At 50.9% G+C, this 21,962-nt stretch overlaps 1 protein-coding gene across 1 annotated transcript in view; it reads right to left on the minus strand.

Annotated features, from left to right (window-relative positions):
• The window catches only part of IGDCC3 (immunoglobulin superfamily DCC subclass member 3), an 88,612-nt gene that overhangs the window by 16,230 nt on the left and 50,420 nt on the right, over positions 1–21,962 (minus strand). Inside the window, exons 3-7 of the mRNA XM_040570021.1 lie at positions 21,051–21,195; positions 18,353–18,483; positions 14,399–14,536; positions 8,377–8,535; positions 1,806–1,971 (exon numbers count right to left, since the gene is read on the minus strand). Coding sequence (XP_040425955.1) covers positions 1,806–1,971; positions 8,377–8,535; positions 14,399–14,536; positions 18,353–18,483; positions 21,051–21,195 — 739 coding nt within the window. The remainder of the gene's footprint in view (positions 1–1,805; positions 1,972–8,376; positions 8,536–14,398; positions 14,537–18,352; positions 18,484–21,050; positions 21,196–21,962) is intronic.

The raw sequence follows: 21,962 nt of genomic DNA on the forward strand, positions 1-21,962 counted from the left end.
AAGGCACCCAGTAAAGACAAAGATCTGGACTCAGTGTGAGTTTTGTCATGGATTCAATGACCACTTGTAAAAAGTCTTTGGCCACAGAATCATAGAGTCATGTATGTTGGAAAAGACCTCTCAGATCATCAAGTCCAACCAAGTCTTACCTGGTCAATAAAGGGGATGCACTGATTTCCCTTCTCCCATTTCTGGTGTGTTCATATGACAAGGGCACACATGCCTCAGAAAACATGAACTATAACACCACGAGCCTGGAACGAGTGGTGTCTGTGTGCATGCACAAAGTTTGCCGAAGCTTTTAAAAACTTCCAGCACAGAAAAACCTCCGCCGATCAAGAAGATCTTATTACAACCCACACTTTATCCTTCTTGCAACTCACATCCTTCTGTCCTTCATATAATAAAGCCTATGAAAGCCTCAATCCTGAAAGCGAACAGCTGTATTACAGAGAGCCTTAGAAAAATAAAACCACTGTTCTCCATACATGCCATAGTGCCTGCACAGGCTACACTGAAAGTCCAGACCTTCCATCGAGGTGGGGTTGTATTCATGAGATACGTTTGTTAACACAGACAGCAGCTATATGACACTATAGAGTACAAACCTCTACCAATAATTTAGGTTTACAACACAGCTCCTACTATTTTTCAGTATATTGTTCAATGCTATTTCCACAGAAACTGTTGTCAACTTGTAATTTTCACGCTAAGAGCATCGCGCCGTATCATTGCTGCAGTACAAACATCCCCGTCCCCCCACATGGAAATGCAGTTATTTATTTAGTACTCAGAGAGAACACCATTCCCCGGTGAGATAAAGGGCTGAAGTTCAGTGGCAGCCAGCTTCCACGTGAATATTGTCTCAAACAGGGGTAAAGGCATTTGCACACCCAAGCAGGTCGCTGTACAGGGGTTAAAGGATGGTTCCCCCACTGCGGCACAGCACCCAACCTGCCAGCCTCAGGGACAGCCTCTGGTCCTTCCAGAAATACCCAGAAGAGGATCAGGACAAAAGAAAAACTTTTGCCAGGCTCCTGCATCATCAGTCAAGGTCTATCACTGACGTCCTGGTATAATAAAGCACAGAGCACTGAAATGTAAGCCTACAAAGTGCAGCTGGTAGGACCAGAGAGGATGCTCCAGTGTTTTACTGTATCAGAGCCCAAGTCAAATCCACAAATTCTGCTTCTGAACACCACCACCTTCACACTAGCCCTTTGCTAATGTAGAAAGAAAGCCAACCTCCCTCCCAGGCCCCTTTCCACTGGAGTCAAGATTGTTCAAAATGCTGACTTTTAATCCAGCCTCGCTCCCAAGGGAGCAGCGCCCCGGTCCGAGGGATGCGTGGCAGCCGCCCACCTCGCCTGCTGAAGCTGAGCCACCTCCAGTGCCCTCCCCGAGCAAGGTGCTCCAGCCGCAGGGCGGCAGCGCCTCTGGATCTCTCGTGCCCATCTCGGCCCCCCAGGACACGAACAATTGCCCAGCACAACGGGGCTACAGCAAGCAAGGCTGCACGGCTCACTGGGACATCTCACAGAGCCCACTGCTCGCTGCCAGCCTTCACCGACCGCTCCAAAACGCTCACATCTGCCTCAAATCAGCCGGCTGTGCAAAAGCTGAAGCCAGTGCGAGCTGTCTTTGTCCATTTTGATCCTGTTTGTAGCTAAATCACATGAAATACACCTGCAGCGACAGCTGCTTCTGGGCCACAAGGTAGGTGACGTGAGTCCTCTGCGCAGGGTGACTCCAGGCTGATGCTGCCCGACACCCGGAGCTGCTTTGGCCAGCGCACGGGGACTTACCTGTTGTTATTCTTCAGCTTTATGTGGTCGCTGGTCTCCAGGATCTGCCCGTTCCTCAGCCAAGTGATCTGCGGCGGGGGCTCCCCTTGGGCCACGCAGGTGAAGATGGCGGTGGTCCCCACGGGCCTCGAGATGGACTGGGGGTGCTGCACGAACTCCGCAGGGGCTGCAGGGAAGAACGAGGAGAAGGATGAGAAAAATCATGATGATCTCACTTCGCCCTGGCACAGACCTCATAGCTTGGTCTCCTATAAGCCTCAACTGCCTGGGAACATGGGGAAGGGAAGTCTTGGTGCCGTCAGATCCAGGTATACTTGGCTAACCCACAGCACAAGCAGCAGGTAACGTATAAAAGAGAAAGCGTGCATGGTGTTTTGCTGAGCGTGGCACCAAGCACATCCATCACCCTGGCAGAAGTCAGCCCTCTACTAGAGAAGCTTGCAAAAACCAGCATGCACGGACAGCACAAAGAATGCTGAGGAAGGGAGACAGCAACTACGTGCTGAAATGATGGTACTGGTGGGTGGGAAGTCCTGCTCAACAGCAGAGCAACACCCCATGGCCTCACCCAAAGGACCCGTACGGCATTAGCAAACAGATTGTAAAGTGTGGATGTACATACAGCAATCTGGCAGCTTCTTCTGTCCCCAGGAAATATTGGATTTGCTGCAGATTCTCCTGACGGCAACAGACCGGGGAGCCCTTTTTACCCCAGATCTGCAGCCCGGGACCCTTTTGGTCCTGCCGAGCCTTGGAGAAGACTCCGCGGAGCCTGTAATTGCTGCTCACCTCACGACCAAACGTTTTTTACCTTCAACATCAGGGTTTGTAAACAGAAAGCGATTTCTCCCGCTTCCAGCAGCTCAGAATAGATTTAAAATCATTTATCAGAATAAAGCAGTGTATCAGCCTACAGAAAGCACGGCCTGCAAAACACTGCCAAATAGGTGAGTTTATCCAAGCAGTTACGCTTCAAAGGGCAAAGTGATAAATACACTCCACGTTGCTGCTGGGACCAAAAATCACGCGGAACCAGCAGCAGCCACAATGAAGACAAACAGATGAGAGGCACGGGCCCGTAATGAATTTACCAACCAGCGTCACACAATGGATGGCCAGCGTTAAATTTTTCCACAAAAGCAAGATCAGCCAGGGAGATGTGCTCAGCACTGCTCACAGGCGTTTTCCAAGCATGGGACTGGCATGAGACAGGAGGAAGGAGCAAAGGGGTCCAGCAATGGGCAGGGAAGGGGTCCCCAGGCTGCAAGCAGGAGCTGCTATGTCAGGGCAGAGCCTTGTGGTTCGTGGCCAAAAGAACCCTTGGGGTTTGCTGTGACAGCACAGGACAATAAAACCCTTCCCCTGCTGCACGTGTGCAAGGGACCAGCACCGTTACCACTGCAGCAGGGCCAAAACGCAGCAAAAGGTGCCGGCGTCTAAGAGCAAAGCCATGCAGACTGTAAGTCCTGCGAGCAGGAAGGCACAGAAACTCACTGCAGAGCCATTCTGCCTTGGAGGAGCCCCCTCTTCCATTTTTAATAATCAAAGGGAAGCGGAGCATGGCAACCCTGACTTATGTCAGCAGTCCGGGGTGTCTCCTGGCGGAGTTTATGGTCAGGCCACTTCTGCTGCCGCTCGGATCTGCTAACGAACCTGATCCCAGCAGCCTAACGGATCCCAGAGCCTCCTGCTAAACTTCCCTGGGTGCCAATCGATGCGCTGCCCTTCTTTTCCTTTCCACGTTTTTTCCCCGTAGACTTAGAAATCAAAATAAAATTCAGGATCGGGTCAATACAAGTTGGAAGCGTGGCCAAACGGGCGAGAAACCTCTCTGCCCCACAGTGAATGGTCCCTTTAGGGTCGCGGTACAGACCTGATTTTCAAGACTCCCTTAACCTCCCACCCCCTGCTTTGTGCTGGCGCGCTTTTGCAGGCGCAATTATTTTGCAAGTGGCCGTGCTTCCATCCCACAGGTTGTGCCCATGACACTCGCAGGTGCAAAACACGATGCCAAGGAAGGGCACAGCCAGCTCCCAGCTCCCAGCTCCCGGCGGCAGCTTTGTTAAGGATCCTGTGCTCCCTCCTCTTCGCTGTCCTGCTAAACCCAACCAGAGCAAAGCCCCGGCCCCCCGTTCAACTCGCTCAAACTCTCTGAGGAGCGGGTGGCCCCTCGCTGGATGGTGCTGAGCTCTGTCCTCCTGCTGCTCCACTCCTTCTGGCTTTCTGTGGGCACTGCTCTGCCCCGCTCAGCTCTTGCCCTCCTCCTTTTCACGGCAAAAGGAGCAAAAAGGCCCAGGCTGCAGCAGAAACTGGGTGTTTGGTGCACCAGACCCCAGCGGGAAGCCTTGAAAGATGACTGTATGGACTTACAAGGCTCCTGTCCCCATTACCAGCACCTGACAGCATCGGAGAAGGGACACGGGCTGGGTGCCACCGGGGTTTGAACGCGGGGACAGGCACTGCTGCGGGGAGATGCCCTCCTGCTGCCGCATCAATAGGAACAGAAGCACGAGGAACCCGGAGCGCTGATTATTCGGGGCTTAATGGGAAGGAGGGGATCACGCAGTTTTAATGAATATTTAAAGGCGTGACATTGGTATCAAAAAGCAATAGCCACCAGCCCCACCCCAGGGAACAGGGAGCTTCGCTGCACAGCCACAGCCCCTGACATGAGCTTGGGGTGTGCTGTTTTTTCCAGGGAAATTCGAGGTACCAGGGCCAGGTGATGCCCTGCCCCTCGCACCGAAGCGCTAAGCAGTAATTCTCAATCACCCAGAGTAGCAGGTTAAGGGAGGGAGACTGGGGTGAGGAGAAGGAAGAATAACCTGGAAAGCACAAAATCTCATAAATCAGGCCAGCAGAATACACAATAAGGTTATAAAGACCGGTCTGCAGGGCAATCGGTCAAGCACAGCATCAGATGGCAGGAGGCAGACAAAGAACTGCCCCTCACTTTGCTTCTCCTCCACCGCCCACAGATGTGCGGATGCTTAGGTGAGTAACTAACTCTTCAAGCTGTAGGAGGGATTCCTACGGCCAAAGATGGGCACTGTGAGCGTGTCCCCTGGGAGCCGGGCAGAGCCCACACCAGGGAGGCTGTCACACGTTTGTCCATCGGCTGTCAGCGAGTATCGTGTGCCCTGCTCGTCCCGGCATGGCCCAGGCTGCAGCTCCTGCGCAGTGAATGTCCCCGTGTCACCTACCTGCGTGCTCCAGGGAGGATGCTCCAGAGGGCGCAGGCACCCCAGCTCACTCCTGCACCCCGACGGATGAGATCTGAGCTCCTGCCTGTCCCTGCACGGCTCCTTTCCTTGGCAAGGAAAACGAGCACAGGATGGGCTCTGCTCCCCGGGGCACGCGGACCCACGCGGCAGGGACTGGAGCTGTTTTTGCAGCATGAATTTAAGCCGGGGCTAAACTCGAGGCCAACCACAGCGCCGAGCCTAAACCAGTAACCGCAATACCTCTGCTGACAAATTCCAGCCCGCAGCCAAGGCTTGCCAACGCCAGCGAGCCGGGGCGATGGGAGAAACATCAGGAAACGCAGCGGTGGCCGGATCTGCTGGACCACGGAGCGATGCCCGGCTCTGCCAGCAGCAAGCAGGGCGAACAAGGCAGCCATTGTCAGCGGAGCCTTCAAAACCCCGGCCTTGAGATGGGCACTCATTTATGAGATGGGATCTCATTTTTCTGCATAGCTTTCAGGAGGAAATGAAGCGTGGAGCGGAGAACACTGGTGACCATCTGGCCATTCACAGCCCATCAGTTTGTTATGACACCAAACACATAATAAAGCACAAAAGATTGCGCAGGAGGTAGAGGGAAAGCGCTTTGATTTCTTTTTTTTTTTTTTTTTTTTCCCCTCCTTGCCACCGAAGCCTGCTCGTCCCTTGCACCACACGCACGGCCCGGCTCCGTTCAGCATTCGGCCCTTCCTCGGCTCCCCCCGCGAGGCTTTCAATCGCAGCCCGGCACAAAGCAATATTCAAATGGCTGCGCTGGGATCTTAAAGAGAAAATGGAAACTTTCTTGTGGGAGAACCTCACAAAAGAGATCAAAGGAGCCTAAACGGCCAGGGGAGGGCAGGGAGGGAGGGAGCGGGGGATTGAGGCCTTATCCTCTGAAGGGAGGAGGAATTCCCAGGAAGATAATAAGATGATCTGAAGGAGAGCCTGCGACGTGAAAGGCTGGAGCGAGAGCAGAGCCCTGCGACGGGACACCTCTGGGGATGCTGTTATAGGATGAGGACCGCCGCTGGCAGCCCGCAGCGGGGCGGAGGTGGCAGCAGGAGGGAGGATGTGCTCTCAGCCCCAGCTAACTCCTCGCCTTATAGCAGGAAGCGTGGCCCTTTCTGCCCGGCTTTCCCACATATAAAACCGTGCCTCCTTCAAAAGGCGCGGGGCAAGTTAATTTGTGCCTCCAGGCACTTCAAGGGCCCTGCATAAAAGCAGCAAGTACCTGGCCTGGCATGCTTTGAGGACGCTCCCATTGTCCCAGCCCTGTGCTAACTTCCTCTCCAGCCAGGCTTTTGATGGCCTGTTCTTTGCTTTTCTTCTCTTTGCGGATGTAATTTGCATCGCTGACGTCTCGACAAAGATAAAACCCCCCAGTCTTCCATGTCAGTCATTATCGGGGTTTTCTTCCCAGACAAACCTAACAGCAATCATTTGTACCTCTCAGCTGGAGAATTCCGGCAAAATGAGATTCAGAGGGAGAAGCTGCTTCAGAGGGAGGGGGGAGCAAACCTGGGATGAGTCCAGCTGCTCCCCTGGGGGTGGCCGGGCCCCCAAAACATGAACACTTTGTGCATGGCAGCACGGGTTCAGCTCCTGGCCACACTTCTCCATACCACTCCCACTTCTCGCTAATCCTGATCACAGAAGCAACTCCCTTCCATGGCGAAGGGCTCTGACGACCCTTTCCTTTTCCAATTTTTCCATTTTCCTTTTTTTTATTTGAGGACAAATTCTTATCTCGGTTTTCCAGGTGAAAATCCACAGTAATCCTACCCTGGATGTACTTCAACACTATAGAGCACCTGCTTGGGGGTGCTGTTCAGCTCTCCAAAGAAACTGAGAACTGCTGATCCATAGCGATGAGAAGTTGTGCTGCCCTCTCATCCAATTGCTAACTGAAGCAGCCAACAGCATTCAATAGCTGTATTTTTACAACTTCATAGATTTTTCGAGGAATTTCTTTCGGCTCTGCCTGCCTGGTACCTGGACATCAGCTTTGCGTTTGGGTTCACGGCCTCAGCTGCATGCACCACGTGCAGAGCCATCCTGCAGCAGCTCTGAATGGTTTGTATCAGTACAGCCAGGTTGTTCGCAATACCTGGGCTCTGTTTCTCTTAACAAGGGGACTTCCAGGCCCACTCGTTGCACTGCTCACCCAAAAATGCAGCAGCAAAAGAGATGGCAAGTTTTCCCCCCCTGTTATCACCTAGGACTCAGGAGGAGCAAGCAGCCCTGTACACATTCTCTTTCTGCATCGCTCCCTGATGCTGCCAAGGCAAAAGGGAAGAGGGATGCCAGCATCCAGGGACTGCAGCCTCTGCACAAGCCCTGCGGTGCCGGATCACCGGCAGCCGCTCCCAGGACCTGTCAGGTGAGCATCAGGGCTGGAGCAGGGCACTTTCCCCATCACCAGCATGAAAGGTTCAATTAGCCTGCTCCAGCAGGAGGTGTGTAATTTTAGATTCAGGATATCATCAGTCAATAGTTAATGAGTGAACTGATGAGAGTGCGAGATGCTTTAAGTGGACTAGCTTGAAGAGGAGGTGAGTGCCTGTAATCAGGGGCGGATTACTGCCATTCAGAGCACGCTGCCAGCTGGGTTTGCCTTCTGAAATACTTGCCTGGCTCCCCTCACCATGGAGACTGGTCGCACGGAGCATGTGGAAGGGATTTGCTCGGTTTCTTGAGTGCTGATCTCTGCTCTGGGCTGAATCACCCTCTACGAGTGACATTTCAGGACAGTTGCTGTGGGGAAGGGGAGCAGCCTGCACTCCCTGGGCACGAACCCCAAAGGGTGCTTTACCCACATTGGGGCAAAGAGCTCAGACGCAGCGTCAACTGCTACAGCAAAGGGTCTTGCTGACTTCCTGGAAATGGCTTTACATTTACTTGGGCCATTTCAGGTCAGGGAGCAATACTCTGTGAGTGATATCCACTACTGGATATCACTGTAGCTATGGTTTCCATCAAGCAGAGGCATCCCATATGAGAACAGTGCCCACATCCCCACATCACTAAGAACCATGCAGAGGGTAAGAGGTGATTTGGCTGACTAACTCAGCCCGTGCTGTCAAGCCAAATACCTTGAGGAGGTGGGAAGCCACTGCAACCCAGCAGCTGAGGCCTCAGTTCAATGATACCTGGCCACTACTCACCTGTCTGGGACATAGACACTTACACCCACCTGCAAAACCATGTGTAGAAAAGAAGTGCTTTGTCTGATACTATCCAAGAAGCCCAAACCAACCCATCACAGTGCCCGGGAGACAGGCAGAGACCATGCGAAGGGCACAGCAAAGCGGGCATCGTCACTCTGCCAGACCCAGTTTGCTCACCTTGTACCACGAGCCTGCCCTGTGCGGTCCGTCGCACCCGCGTGCCAGGTTTGTTCGCGGCGCACACGTAGATGCCAGAATGCTGCACGGTGAGGTCCGAGATCATGAGATTTCCTGTCCCCAGCACCTGGATCCCCTCCACGCCAATCGGGCGGCCGTCTGAAAGAGGGAGAAGAGGGGTAAGGGTCACATCCTGAGCCTTTGTGTGAAGTGCCCCAGCACACAGTCCTCGGTGAGGTCCAATTTAAGTACTTATGGAGTGGCATCGTGCTCTGTTACTGGGATTTGCCAAGTAAAGTTTTAGCTGATGCTCTTAGCAGAGCTGCCTTCTGGAGGAAACCAGGATCCTCAGTTAAGTGTTTGCCCAAAAGCACACTTTGTGCTTGGAAAACTAAGGCACCACCACAGGAAATTTGGAAGCTTTTAATGTGTTCAGGTTAAGATGAAGCTCCCAGAATGCTTTCCAATAAAGCAGTAAAACCAAAAGAAATCATATCAATTTCTGTAAGCCATTGATACATTGGATCCAGGCAGCTCAACAGCCTGTTGCCAACAGAGGTAGATGGTCTGGGAAGGAGAGCAGCCACCCCACAGCAGTACTTCCCTGCTGCACCCTCCCAGCCACGAACAATTTATGGCTTGGGGATTTCCTGAGCTAGAAGTGGTGCTTTTTTTATCTGCTAACCCTTGATGGATCTGTCTCGTTGCTTTTGGAAACTATGTGAACAATGGAGTTTCAGTTCTTTTGCTCCTGAACACACAGAATAGCCCAGAACTAAGGAGCCCAGCTCCGAGCTGGATGGTTTAATCTGGCCAGCTGCTTTGGCTTGGAAGGGCAACATGAAAGGGTCGCCTTCATCCTGAGGGCTGGGTATGAAGCAGGCAGGCAGGAGAGCAGCAATGCTTCTAGAAAATCACGCCTGGACTCCAGCACAAGGTTTTGAAGCACTTGAAGTGCTTAGCATGGAATAGCAGTATCGGAGAATTCGCCTTTTTCCATCAAAGCCTGTTTTCACTGGAGAATTCCCAGCCAGCTCTAATTACAATGTGTTTCATTAGTATCAGGCTATTGCTTTTTATTGTTTCATTGGTTTGTGTTTTAAGACACTGCCTGACAAAGGCAGCTCTAAATCAATCCTAGCATGTGTCAGGGTGTCTGAGCAGAGGGGCAAGGCGGGGAGTACTTCTGCTGGAGGAGCAGTTAAGGAGAGCACACGTTCATCAGATGGGAAGCAGGAATCCAGTTCCTCTCTCACGTTTGCTCAGGGAGGAGTTTAAGGAGCTTACAGAAATGGAGAAGCAAGAGCCAGCCTTAGTGATTGCCCCATCTGAACATCCCATGAGCCTACCGCACGTGTGTGCTCCACAACAGCAGAAGAGACTGCATCTTCCACTTCAAAGTTGTGCTTGGTAAAAGGAAAAATCCCACCCCATTATCCTCAAGGATTTCCTTCAGAGCCCCTGCTGTACCCAAAAATGGCCCCTGATGGAGACCTGGCTCTCCCTACTGTGAGAAACAAAGCTGTGTTTTTGCAATAGAAGGTGTTTCTGCAGCATCGTGCTAGGAAACACTGGCAAAACGGGGACTGAAAGCTACCCGGCACTTCATCACCATTTCTCCTGCCACGCTCTTTGCATTGCTTTTCAGGAAATTTTTAGATTTGAAGGATTCCTTGCTTCATTAGGCAGGCAATGCCAGATCACTTCATTATTTGCATTGCAAAGAAAAATGCTTGGGTCTTCTAGACAGAGAAAAACAATGTCGTTAAATGATTAAATGATCACATAGCTGGCCAAGCCACTGCGGCAGTAAATGGCTCGGTCATAAAAAGGACAGTAAAACATGACCTGTCCCGCATTTAATGAGCAATAAGAAGGAACCATTTCCTTCAAACATCATTTGAACTGAAGTGTAAAGAGGTCTGAATTAAATTCAAATTGAACTTGATTTCATCTTTTAAGTTAGACCTTTAGCAAGTCTGTATTTACAATAGGTGTGAAAATCAAATCTCCCTCTCCAGGGAGGGACGGGATCAGTGAAAGATGCGAAGTGTCCCCACCTGGATGCTTCATCACATCGTTGCCTGAAGAAATACCACAGAAATGTGACTTGAATGTCAGCAGATTTAGTGTATTATTTACAATGTGCTACATAATTTAAGCACAAAAGACCCAGCCTGCAGCAGGTACTCTGCAAAGTCCAAATACCTGCATCTATACATCCTCAGTTGTCTCCCCAGCTTCAACTATTAATTACAGGGGTGATGCTCCGAAGAAATGTCTCCTGTCAGCCAAGCATCTTTCATTTCCCTGAAGAACAAAGCACTCCAAGCTCAGAAATCCCAAGGGGACTGCCATCTGATTCGGGGAGCATGGCCACCTCCAGCAGCCGGCCAGGATCACCGTGCCAGATCAGCCCATAGGCTTCTCGCTCAATTGCTGCTTTCCAAAAAGTCCTGGAAACAGTTTCTAGAGCAACATCTGCACTTTTTAACCCTGTTTTTCTTACAGGGAGAACTGAGTGGCTTGGATCAAGGGACTCAGACCCTGCAAAACCCACGTTTCTGGCATTGCTTTCCATCACCAAGTCATCTCTCCATGGTGGAGATCCAAAAGACTGCAAAAGCTAACCCTTTTGCGCCACCCCCAAAGCTCTCCGGACCCACACAGGCTTGAAACTTGCTCATTTACTATGACCTTCCACCTCTTTTTATGAAGTCCATAGCAGAAAATTGGAGGCCTGAGAACAAGCCAGTTTAGGGGGAAATGTCTGCCAGATCATCTCACTCCCCAGCTGAAGAGGGATGAAGGTTCAGCCGGTTGTGAAGAGCAGCCAGTGACTGATTAATAAAGCAGTCCGTTCTCCATGTGGGAGATGCTCCCAAATAACGCCCCGGCTCTGGACAAGTAGAGGTCTCCAGGTTTCCTGTTGGGGTGAAGTCCGGGGCTTGGGAGCCCCCGTTATTTCTTTTACTAGGTGTATGTGATGCTTTCTGGAGCCCGTTCTCCGCCTGCTCAACCAGTGATTGGCACACCGGCACCAATTACGGGGACCTGTTAAAACGTGCCGGGCGATATGAATATGCAACAACATGAACGCCTTTCTTTTATAAGTAGCGAGTTGAAAGAAAGTAACAACTTTCTAATGTTGATCATTTAGGTCTTTTGTGAATTCTTTGTATTGTGCCATAGTAGCCTTCCACTTTTTAGACGCATGGGTCTCCTGCTCTGTCCGACACCGGGCAGCGCGGATTAGCATATTTAGAGTACATTGCAACAGTTGACTATTCAGGATGTGAAGTGGTGAAATTTACTCTATTATTTCTAAACACTTACAGGAACGGCGCTCCTGTCAACCAGTCAGCCATCTATTGCAAGCTTCTGTGTCCAATAAGTTACCAATTAATTGGCTCCTACAATTGTTGTATGGTTTACTTTTTGAATGGCTCCCTCTTTAGTAATTTCCTTCCCATTGTGCGACCCTTTCTGACAACTTCTGTATAACGCTATCAGATAATCACTGTCTTTTCTTTTTCGCCTCACTTTTCTATATCTCTCTAAATAGTGTATTATTCTGCCCTGGTACCTTTTATGGAGGCCAGCTCAGTGGCCTGTCACTTAAAGGGTAAGGATACATTAAAATCGTCATTCATTCAAAAGGCTTTGCAGTAGGTGCCCGGGATATTCATTTGTGCACACATACAGGTCCCAGCCTGAAGTGTGTAGCTCTGAAAGGAAAAGCCCTATCTTCCCTGAACAAACCCTTAATGATTTTACGTTTCTCTCAGAGCCTGCTCTCTAATGAATGTTGACATTTCATGCGCTGCGAGACAGAGGAATTCTGTTTGTGGTCAGGGGCTACAACATATTCCCAAGGAAATTAAATTCAAAATTGATTGTGTGACACTCAAAAACCGGCCCAGAATTGGAAGGATTTCCTTTAAGCAAAATATAGCTGCCTCTCCCCCTGAAAACCGGCCAGGTTTTCGCAAAGCCAAAGCAAAAAGTGCAAATGTTGCTTCCCTTGCAACTGAAAGCTGTAAAAGCAAAATTGTTCTTTGCTCCTTTCTGACAGAAAAATGCCACAACGTCAAAACTGTGAGCAAAGGGGTTCAAAGAGAAACTCCAGAACAGCAACAAGCCCTGTGCTCAGACCTGGTGTAATGGCAACACCGTGGCTCTTTCCCTCAACCAAGCAAGAGAGATGTTCACATAGAAATGAGCTTTACATTTAAATTATTGCTAAACCAGCTGCATCTCTTTAAGACATCATGGCCATGAATTTTATTATTTCTTGGAGTGGATGAAGGTTTTTCTTCCAAGGTATGTTAATCGGTTGTTTAAGCTGAACCAGGTCTGCCAGAAGAACCTGAGGAAGGAGACCCTCATAGGGGAGGAAGCCACCTGTAGAGGACAGATGCTCGAAGAACCTCCCTTTCCAGCGTAATCCCTCTCCCACCTCCAGATGACAGAGACACAAAGACATCAAAGTGCTTCTGAAACCTCTACAAAGAGATGACAGGCCCACAAAGTCACCAGAGAGCCTGTAAGCCCCATTGCTGTCAAGATTGGTGCAATAAGAAACAAGATCTTTGATTCTTTGGACACGAAACATTCACACTGAAGGGGAGGGAAAATAATGGGGTCTCTTTGCCACTTAGGAGCTCTAAATCTGCTGCTTTGCTGCAAGGCCATGTGGGGAGGGTATTTATTTTTGGTGGAAGGCAATGCTGAGCTCACACCATCCAGGCAAACATAGCACGAAGCTATTACATCTTCATTACTGCACTGCTCTTTAGAGACAAGTGTTTTGAAGAAGGTAATAAGCACTTATAATTAAGGCAATTATAACGTAGTTTATTATAGTTGAGCTCTAACGTAGAGCTGCCTTGTGTCCAAGAGAACCAAACCAGTGATACAGCTTATCTGGGGAATTTTTAAAACAGCATCAATCTGATGGTTATGGCTCTGGAGGAAAAATAAGAAGTTAGCAAACACAAGTTGATTTTATAAGCCACCAGAGGAAGCAAACTGGAAGGGAAGCGTGGAGAAACGGTGCGACTGCTGCTGGATACGTGTCCCTATCCCCTCGCAGATGGCTCTGAGTGGGAAGTCACTGTCCCATGAGCCAGGCCAGACCCCACCAGCACGGCCCTCGGAGAGCCACGGGGGCAAAGCCCTGCACCCAGCACTGCTTTATGGGCAGGATTATCTCTGTTCGTGCTTCACAGACACCTCGGGTAACTCGGAGAGATTAGCTTCAAAAAACAACGTGACCCCACAGAGCACAAGGGCTTGGGAAATGCTAACTGACCCCAACCCCACAGCGTGCTCATACAGTTACGAGCTCCAGAAGATAAATGAAAAGCCATCAGCTCTTTGCTCGGCGCAGATTTCTGTTGGGCGGTGGAAGTGTTGCTCTGCACGAAGTATTTTCTGAGCTACTATCACAGTAAAAGCCTAAAAGAGCCCTTGCTTTCGGACTGGGAGAAACACTGCACTTTGCTTGTGTGATGCCATCAGACACTGGCTCTGGTTTCCATGCTGATTAAAAACCATCACTGACCCCAGTGGTGAGCATCTGTGTTTTCAGAGCTTCAGACACGCTACCTTAAGCTCTCTCTGCCCCCTAAGATTTTTTACAGCTCTCTGAACAGACAGCAAGTTTCTTTCAAGTCTGTCTCACATGGAAGACATGTTTGTGTACGCTTCTGCTTCTCTGGGCCAACAGTGGTGATGTTTTTGATGCAGCTGAAGAAGACGCTGTCACTCAGGGAACGCTAAAATTATCACCTTTCAGGAAACATCTACGGGTTTAACCAGCCCACTTCTCTAACCGCTAAACACAGGATCTTGGCAGGGAGAAAAAAACAGAGCGCAGACAAGAAGACAAAAAAAGCACTTCAAGCCTGCAATTAATCCCCGTAGGAATGGAAAGGGTGAATCACTTGTGATATAGTCCCTGGCATCACCTGTTTCCTACACAGAAGAGGAAGAAATCCCGGTCGGCCCCGGGGCTTACCTAGGCGGCTCCAGGAGACGATGGGCCGGGGATTGCCGGTCGCGATGCACTCCAGCACCGCGGTCTGGTGCACCGTCAGCGTGAGGTTCTCCGGTCCGACAAGAATCATGGGGTCCTTGTAAACAGTGGAGTGGGAGCCTGCAAGGACAGCATCACTGTTAAAAGGCATCCCTGGGGCCTCTCATCTTCTCCTCCTGTTTAATGGAACCACAGAGGGCTTCATTCATCCTCTAGGTAACGATGATGTGTTTGGTGTAATCCCCAATAAATCTGAGATGCACATGAAGCAAAGGGAGCACAGTATTCGGGAGGCAGCTGCATTGTCTGAATGTGTTTTAAGTGTGAACTGCTATTTCTGGGGAAATTCGGCCACACCCAGCCACAGGCACAGCTCTTAACACCCACGTATGGGCAGCACAGAGAAGGAACCTTGCTGCGAGCTGCAGTGAGCAGATTTGCAGGCTGGATGTGATCTACAGGGAGGACACAAGCTACAGGACAGCTTATATAGACTTATACAGACATTATGCAAATAAATGAAAGAGCTGCTTCACCTTTCACCATCTCTGTTTGTTAATTAATCTGTGTGGTCCACAACGCAAAAATCTACCTCCATGCAAGCATCCTCTGTTGCTGCTGATGTCATTTGCTCCAAAAACCCTGTCCTGGGACACAGAGGGAAGTGGAGGCGGCAGCCTCTGACTCCTGCTGGGGATCTTTTTGAGAGGAAACTCCGGAAATTGTTTATTTGCACTACGGTAGCACCAACAGGCAGCAGCCGAGATTGAAACCCATCACACAAGATGATGCACGGACCAACATTAAAATAAAGCTCTGGCAAAAGGACACTGGAAACTAGACAACCACATTTCACCGGACAAAAGGAGACTGCAAGGGCCAAACTATCATCCCGTGTCAGGTACAGCACAGCTGAACCTGCATCTCCTGGGCCACCAGAAAGCGCCTTACCCCTGGGCCAAAGCTCCCTTGGCCTCCACTCCCATTTTTGGGGAACAGAAGAGGAGGAAAACGAGATATTCTCAGTTCTCCATCAGCAAACAGGAACAACGACGACCTCTGCATTAGCCTTCTCCCTTTATGCTCTCCCTTGCTGATGAGATCTGGGTTGCACGCCAGAAATGCCGAGGTCAAGCAGTGTTTAAGGAATTTAAACAATCTGACAGCTGCTGCTGGCAAAAAATGCCGTGCACCTGCAGAGAGGAATACTTGGGCTGCTCTTCTCCCCCGAGCAGGACTGGGGCACGGGGGAGGCTGGAGCAGAGCCCTGCCACCCGCAGGGCTTCGCTGTAGGGTCCACCCCGCACCGCCTCCAGGACACGGACATTCCCAAAAGCTTGTTAAAGCGAATCGATGCCCCAAAAACGACCTGCGAGGGCTCTTCCCATGCTTTTTAACATCACCCTCTCACAGCACCTCAGGGGCTGAAACAAGGGTGGCAGCAGGGGGACCGCACAGCACGGATCGGAGCGGCTCGCTGGTTAACCATCCCTCCGGGGGCTGCTCGGGGAGCAACAAAGCCACTCCGAGGCTGTGTCTGAATGGGCAAAATCCAAGAAAAATCACCGTGTCGGTGTGACTTAAGAGCTGACTTTCTCGCTGAACGCATTTCACCGCAAGCCATAAAATGCAGATTTTTTGATGAGAACCAGAATGCACAATAAATTCATATGACCGGCTGCTTAACCCCAAGGGATCTGAAAACAATACCTCCCCCCTCGGTACCTCAGAGTGCCTCTAAAAGCCATGTAAATTTATTGTTCTAAATCACAATGGTAAATGTCCACGCTTAGAATAATATGATATTATCATCGTATTATATACTGATTTCAATATTTCAAAACACTGAAAAATGAAATGAAATGTCCAAGGTCACCCAAGAATATCAGCAGACGGGAGCTGAGACCAGAGCAAAAATTATAAAACTCTCTATTTTGCCAACGACAACAACAAAAATCACACTCTTTGATTTACGCTCCAAGTCCTCAATATGCAGGCGGGTTCCTGGGTGTGGGATCAGCTCCCTGAGTTTGAGCAAACCTTGCCCATCTCTGGGACCGGCACTTCCACCGCTGCCGAGCCTGATGCTGGTGGCAGTGGCAGCTCCTGCAGGTCCCCAGAAGGGACGGTGACCCAGGAGGGATGCAGCTGCCCCCTGACCATCGGGGAGGTTTCCTTCTCCTACCAGGACACTCTTTGGTGCAGCATCAGGAAGGGAGGAGTGACAAAACGAGGGGCTCTCAGTAGGCAAGTGCTGCTGGAGGAGCATGACGGGGGTTAGGGCAAGCTGGGGGGGATTTATTTTGAAAGGGAAAAAGCCTCTAATGATGCAGGCAGTCCCCAGGGGCTCTGCCAGCAGCAATCCTGGCGAGGGTGGGGAGGTCCCCGGCACCGTGAGGAGCGACAGGCACTCTAGCAGGGATGGAAGCGTCGCTGGCATGGGCTGTTAGATCTTGATCAAAAGGACGGCAGCAGAGAGAGACGTGGCTCGTGCTGAAAAGGTGTCAGTGCAGAGGCAGGCGGCCCCCTGGGAGCAGCTCCACTAAGCAGGCACTTGAAAATAATCAATCAGTAGAGCTGGAAGACAGATCTGTGCTGAGAGAGGAAGGGAAGTGCTGCGAGCAGGCTCCTTCCTCCCCTGCAGCAGCCAGCCTCCTCCTCCTCTCCCACCCCAGGGAAACCCCAGGGAGGGTTTCTGCAGGTCAAACAACAGCTCAAGTTGCTGTCCCAGCCAGGGAACCCTCCTCTGAAGAGGGTAACGTGCTTTCAACAGGCTGCGAGTGTGCAAACGTGCGGTTCCTGCAGCTCTGCTCACATGCAGTAACTGAAGCACGGTCCGAGCCCTTCACAGACACTTACACACTTACACACTGTGCCCGTATTCAACGTCCGACTGCCTTAAGGAAGAGAAAAACCACAAGCACTGCACAGACAGGAAACCTGGAAAATATCCTTTTGGGATGAGGGATGGTCAGCTGACAACAACTAGCACTTTCTGCCCTGTGAGAAACAATAACTCAGACCAGAAAACTGACACAAAGAACTTCAACACATCGGTAACTCACTGTACATTCCCCCCCCCCCATGTGGCTACTGTTCACATAGATCAAGAAAACAGCTAGCTAGCAGGCACCAGAAGCTCCCAGGTCTTTCAGAACCAGCTAACCTGCTTGCTTTCCCCACCAGGCGATGTACACAGCATCGTTCTTTCCTCGGCTTCCCCCGTTTCACATGTGCTGCTTTTTTCCAGTCGGCAGAGGCCAGCCTGGCACTCGGTACAGGTGTGAGCCTCCGACACACAGGTGTACACTAGCAAGCTTCCAGTCACCAGCAACTACATGCCACCAAAGGCCAGAAGGATCACAGCTCGGGGGGAAGACCCTTTGCTGCATGTAAAGGATCCGTGCATGCTGTCACCAACACATCTAACTTGTGCACGAACAAAGTGTGGGTGTGAAATGCTTTGGTTTGTTTGCACAGCACGCAAAAGACCAGCAGGTATGTGGTTTTGGACCTGTTTCTGGAGAGGGACCGAAAAGTACTGCCATTTCTTCAGCTGTAGCTGAAGAATAACTCCCCTATTAGATAAATAATTGATCACCCTGTGTGCTGCAATTACTTCCAGAGTGGGCAGGTCTCATAAGGAGATGATGTATCTTCCACATTTCCTAAAGAATTTATTTAATGCAAAGCTGCTGTAACTCATGTTCATACCCTCCTCCCTCTCCCCAGAAACTGGCACTAATTTAGAGGCAAAGAGACAGATTTCTCTGCTATCAAATGGCCCGATCTGGCAGGAACTAATACCAATACAGAACAAGGAACGTGCTATTGCTGGACAGAGGAACTTTTCTCGGTGTTATTAGCCCAAAGCTAAACTGTCCTGGTCCAGAACAGCAGCAGGAAGAGGGAAAGACAGTCAGGACTGGTACTGACCTGACACAGTGAGCCTGGCCTCCCGGCTGAACTTCACATTAGCAATATTGGTAGCGACGCAGTGAAAAATCCCGCTGTCCTCTGCCCTCAGCCCCGTAATCTGGAGAACCCCCTTGGGAAGCAGCGTGTACCTGCGGGAAGAGAAAAGCAGAAATGAAGACTTGCAAGGCGGGACATGATGGGAAAGCAGGCTGATGAAAAAGCAGCTGAAAAGCAGCTACCACCCGCATGATGCAGACTCCAGCAGGCTGAGCACGTTTGCTTTTCAGTCGTTTGCTTTTTCGATATTTGAGCCTCTGCTCTTCTTTTGCAGAGGTTATGTTCCTTTTTTCATCTTCTGATGCATCCTTGGGAAAGGATGGCTTTCGATAGAAGGCTACAAAGTAGAAGCTTCTTATTTAACTCATGGAAAAGCTTTGGAAGTGCATTTTCGTGTGAAGGCAGCTGACACATCAGTCTATGGACAAGCACAGGGGAAGTGTGTGCTCCAGGTCTGACACAGGACTCAAATCCGTGCAACATCAAAACCTCGAATGCACGGAAAAGTGTCTTTAAAATAAATATTGTGTGGGCATACATAAACATAAATATTTTGTATATACAAACCAGACGCACTTAGAGCACGCATGCACACACACAGACATCTATACGTGTACATACATTATGGGTTGCTTGGCAACTGCGTGTTTAAATTGCTCGGTGCTGTGTCATTACACCGTGATGAGTTAATAATCCATTTCCGTCTGGAAGATGAAGAATACCTTGCTCCGGATCAGCATATGGCTAAGTGCCTATAACCTGCTCCCTGCGCCGGGTGCCAAACGCGCGGCTCGGTGTCGGTGGCAGCGTGACAGCAATCAGTCTTACACGTCCCCAAGTTGATTGCAATCTCTCCGGGACTTTAAAATGCCCGTTGTTTTGGATGAATTATACCACAAGAAGCCTTCATTTTTGTTAACAATCTGCCCACAGCATTAGAAGATTGAATTCCAAAGCTATTATGCTGCCTTCAGAGCCTCCAAGTGCAAGGCTCGGCATACAAATTTATACACACTTCATACGCAGAAATGCACCGGGTGTGATTAATGCAGAAATCCAATTCAGTTGGAGAAGCAACCCTCATCACCCAGGCCCGCTGGTGTCAGAGATTAATCCACTAAGCTAACAATGAAATCCTTCCCCTGCAACTTTACTCCTACAAAAAGCCTGTTCAAAATCAGGACACTGAAAACTTGGAAAGCTGCTCCCAGACCGTGTCCTCCAGGGCTTGGGCGAGCTCCTGGCCCCAGAGGCGAAGCAGTGGGATGGGCACAGCTTGGGGTTATCTGGCTCTTCCTCCTTGGTCTTGGAGAAAAGAAGTCGTGGTCACACTGATCTGTGCCAGATCTGTCCATCCCCACACCAGTGACCTTGGGCTCAAGCAGCAAGTGGCAATAATACATGGGGGACTTCAGGAGGACTTCGCCCATCCTGCAACATCCATCAGGATGCACGCAAGGTGACAGGCCCGATTCTGCACCCTTTACTCCTGACGATACCACCTCGCACCAGCCGCCCTGCTCTGCCACGTCCCTGGTTTAGCACTCGTGTGACTGAGGAGCCTTCGGAGGAGATCGAGTTTGATGAAGCAACCTTGTGCTGGGCTAAAAAAAGCTCAGACGAAAAACACAACGAAAAACAAAACATGACAGTTGCAGTTTTGCACCGCAAGGTTGGGCCTCTTGGGCCTTTCTACTGTAAGTTCACCGTAATGCTGAAAAGGTCAGGTATTGTTCCAAGCCTCACGTTTTCTCCTGCCTCTGAAGAACCCCACCAAGTTCTGTTTCAAGAATAGGGGCTTTCAGGAAAATATTTACGGCTTCCTGGTCTCGCCTATTCCCAACGCATGGACGCCAATGGGCGATGGAGGTGCGCTGCGACCCGGTCTCCTGCCATTGCTTTTGTGCAGCCCCCGAGCTGCAGCTGGGACCGCCGGAGGCTGCTGGCGTGGAGCACGGGCTTCCTGCCACCTGTACCCTGCTCGGATGATCAAACCGTGGCCAGTGAGGTTTCCGACGCAGAGGGAGCAGGCTGTCAAACAGGAAGCGAGGACGTGCCGCCCCAAGGCCTCAGCTGCAGAAGGGGGGCGGCTGGGGCTTCTCTGCAGGAGGGAAACAGCAGCCCCAAGGCGCTGCGGGACGCGCTTCGCGGAGCCTCCCTGCTGCCACCCACTAAGGGAACCCACCCGGGAAGGAAGGTCGTGGTATAGTTCAGTTTTGGGAGCCACTTGCAAGACCATGTCATGGTTCTGGTGTGGATAGACGTGTTCAAAATGGAGTCACAGAGGGATGAAGGATGCCAGAGTTGCTCCAGGCTCTCCTAGGACTGCTGTGTGGGCTCTCCAGGCTGGAAAATCAAACTGGAAGAGGGCTGCCTCCTCTTGGGGAAGGTCAATGAAAGCCTCTGCCGCTTCCAAAATCATCTAATAGGGTTTATCTAGCTCTCCTGGGAAATGCCGTCTTTCTGCATGGCCCTTGGCCAGAAGGAGCCCCCACAACCCATAACATTAACCTAAAGAGTCTTCCATGGCAGAAATGCTGGCCAAGAGTCTCAGTCCGGGTCAGTCATGTCATAGAAGACCCGTGGGGGTAAAAGCAGGCCTGCTCTCCTGCCTCCACCTGGGGAAAGGACAGCAGCACGTGGTTTGGTCATGTCCTACCTTTCGTTGTCCGTGTTGACCGGCATGCGGTTCTTGTGCCAGAGGATGACAGGCTCAGGCAGGCCGTGGATCTGGCACTGGAACCTCGCAACGCCCCCTTCCTCCACCACCGCGTTCTGCGGGTGGATGTGGAAGTCGGACATCGCTGGAAGACACAAAGAGAGACAAAAACAGTCACTTGTGAAAGGAAATCCATCGCCAGCAACTTCACGGGACCTAGGAACTTTCCCAGAGCTGGCAAATGGGGTTGTCAGGCACCCACCCTGGCAGAAGACCAGGCTGTTTGCACTTGATCCCCATCTCTGCTCGGCTCACTGCACGTCCTGCCATCCAGCAAAATGGAAGTAATGGTCACATCTCCATGTCGCAGAGCACCAGGCTTCCACCAGCACCAAGAGCGGGCTTCAGAGTTCAGCAGCTCAGCCCACCACGGCTTTTGGGGCTGGGGCCACCCGCCGGTGAAGGACAAACCCCGGTGCGCCCATGCAGGGTGAACACAGAGCAGCCCGTTTCAGCACAGCCACAGCTGTAAGCATCACGCGGAAAGGCTCTGGCACGCTGTTAGAGCTCCATAAATAATACAGTAATTATTACTATTAATTAATTGGAAGGTGCTGCCTGTTGACTCGGCAATAAACATATTCGAGGCTAATAAACATCCCAGTGGTTATTTAGCTCGTGATTCATTTATAGCGCCGCATCCACAGGAAGATCTCTCACATTATCATATAAAATAAACTCCAAGAGAGCCCCCTGCTCCGCCAGCCCAGCCTGATAATGCCTCTCCCCAGCGAGAAAGCCTCGTCCCCTTTTACACGCGTCAGGCGTAATGAATGTACCTCGGCTACGGAACAAGCTGCGTGTGTGTCAGGGCAGCTGAATCATTCAGCTGCAAACTCCAGTCGGGCTCGG

The sequence above is a fragment of the Cygnus olor genome, chromosome 11, assembly GCF_009769625.2.
Source record: "Cygnus olor isolate bCygOlo1 chromosome 11, bCygOlo1.pri.v2, whole genome shotgun sequence".
NCBI lineage: Eukaryota > Metazoa > Chordata > Aves > Anseriformes > Anatidae > Cygnus > Cygnus olor.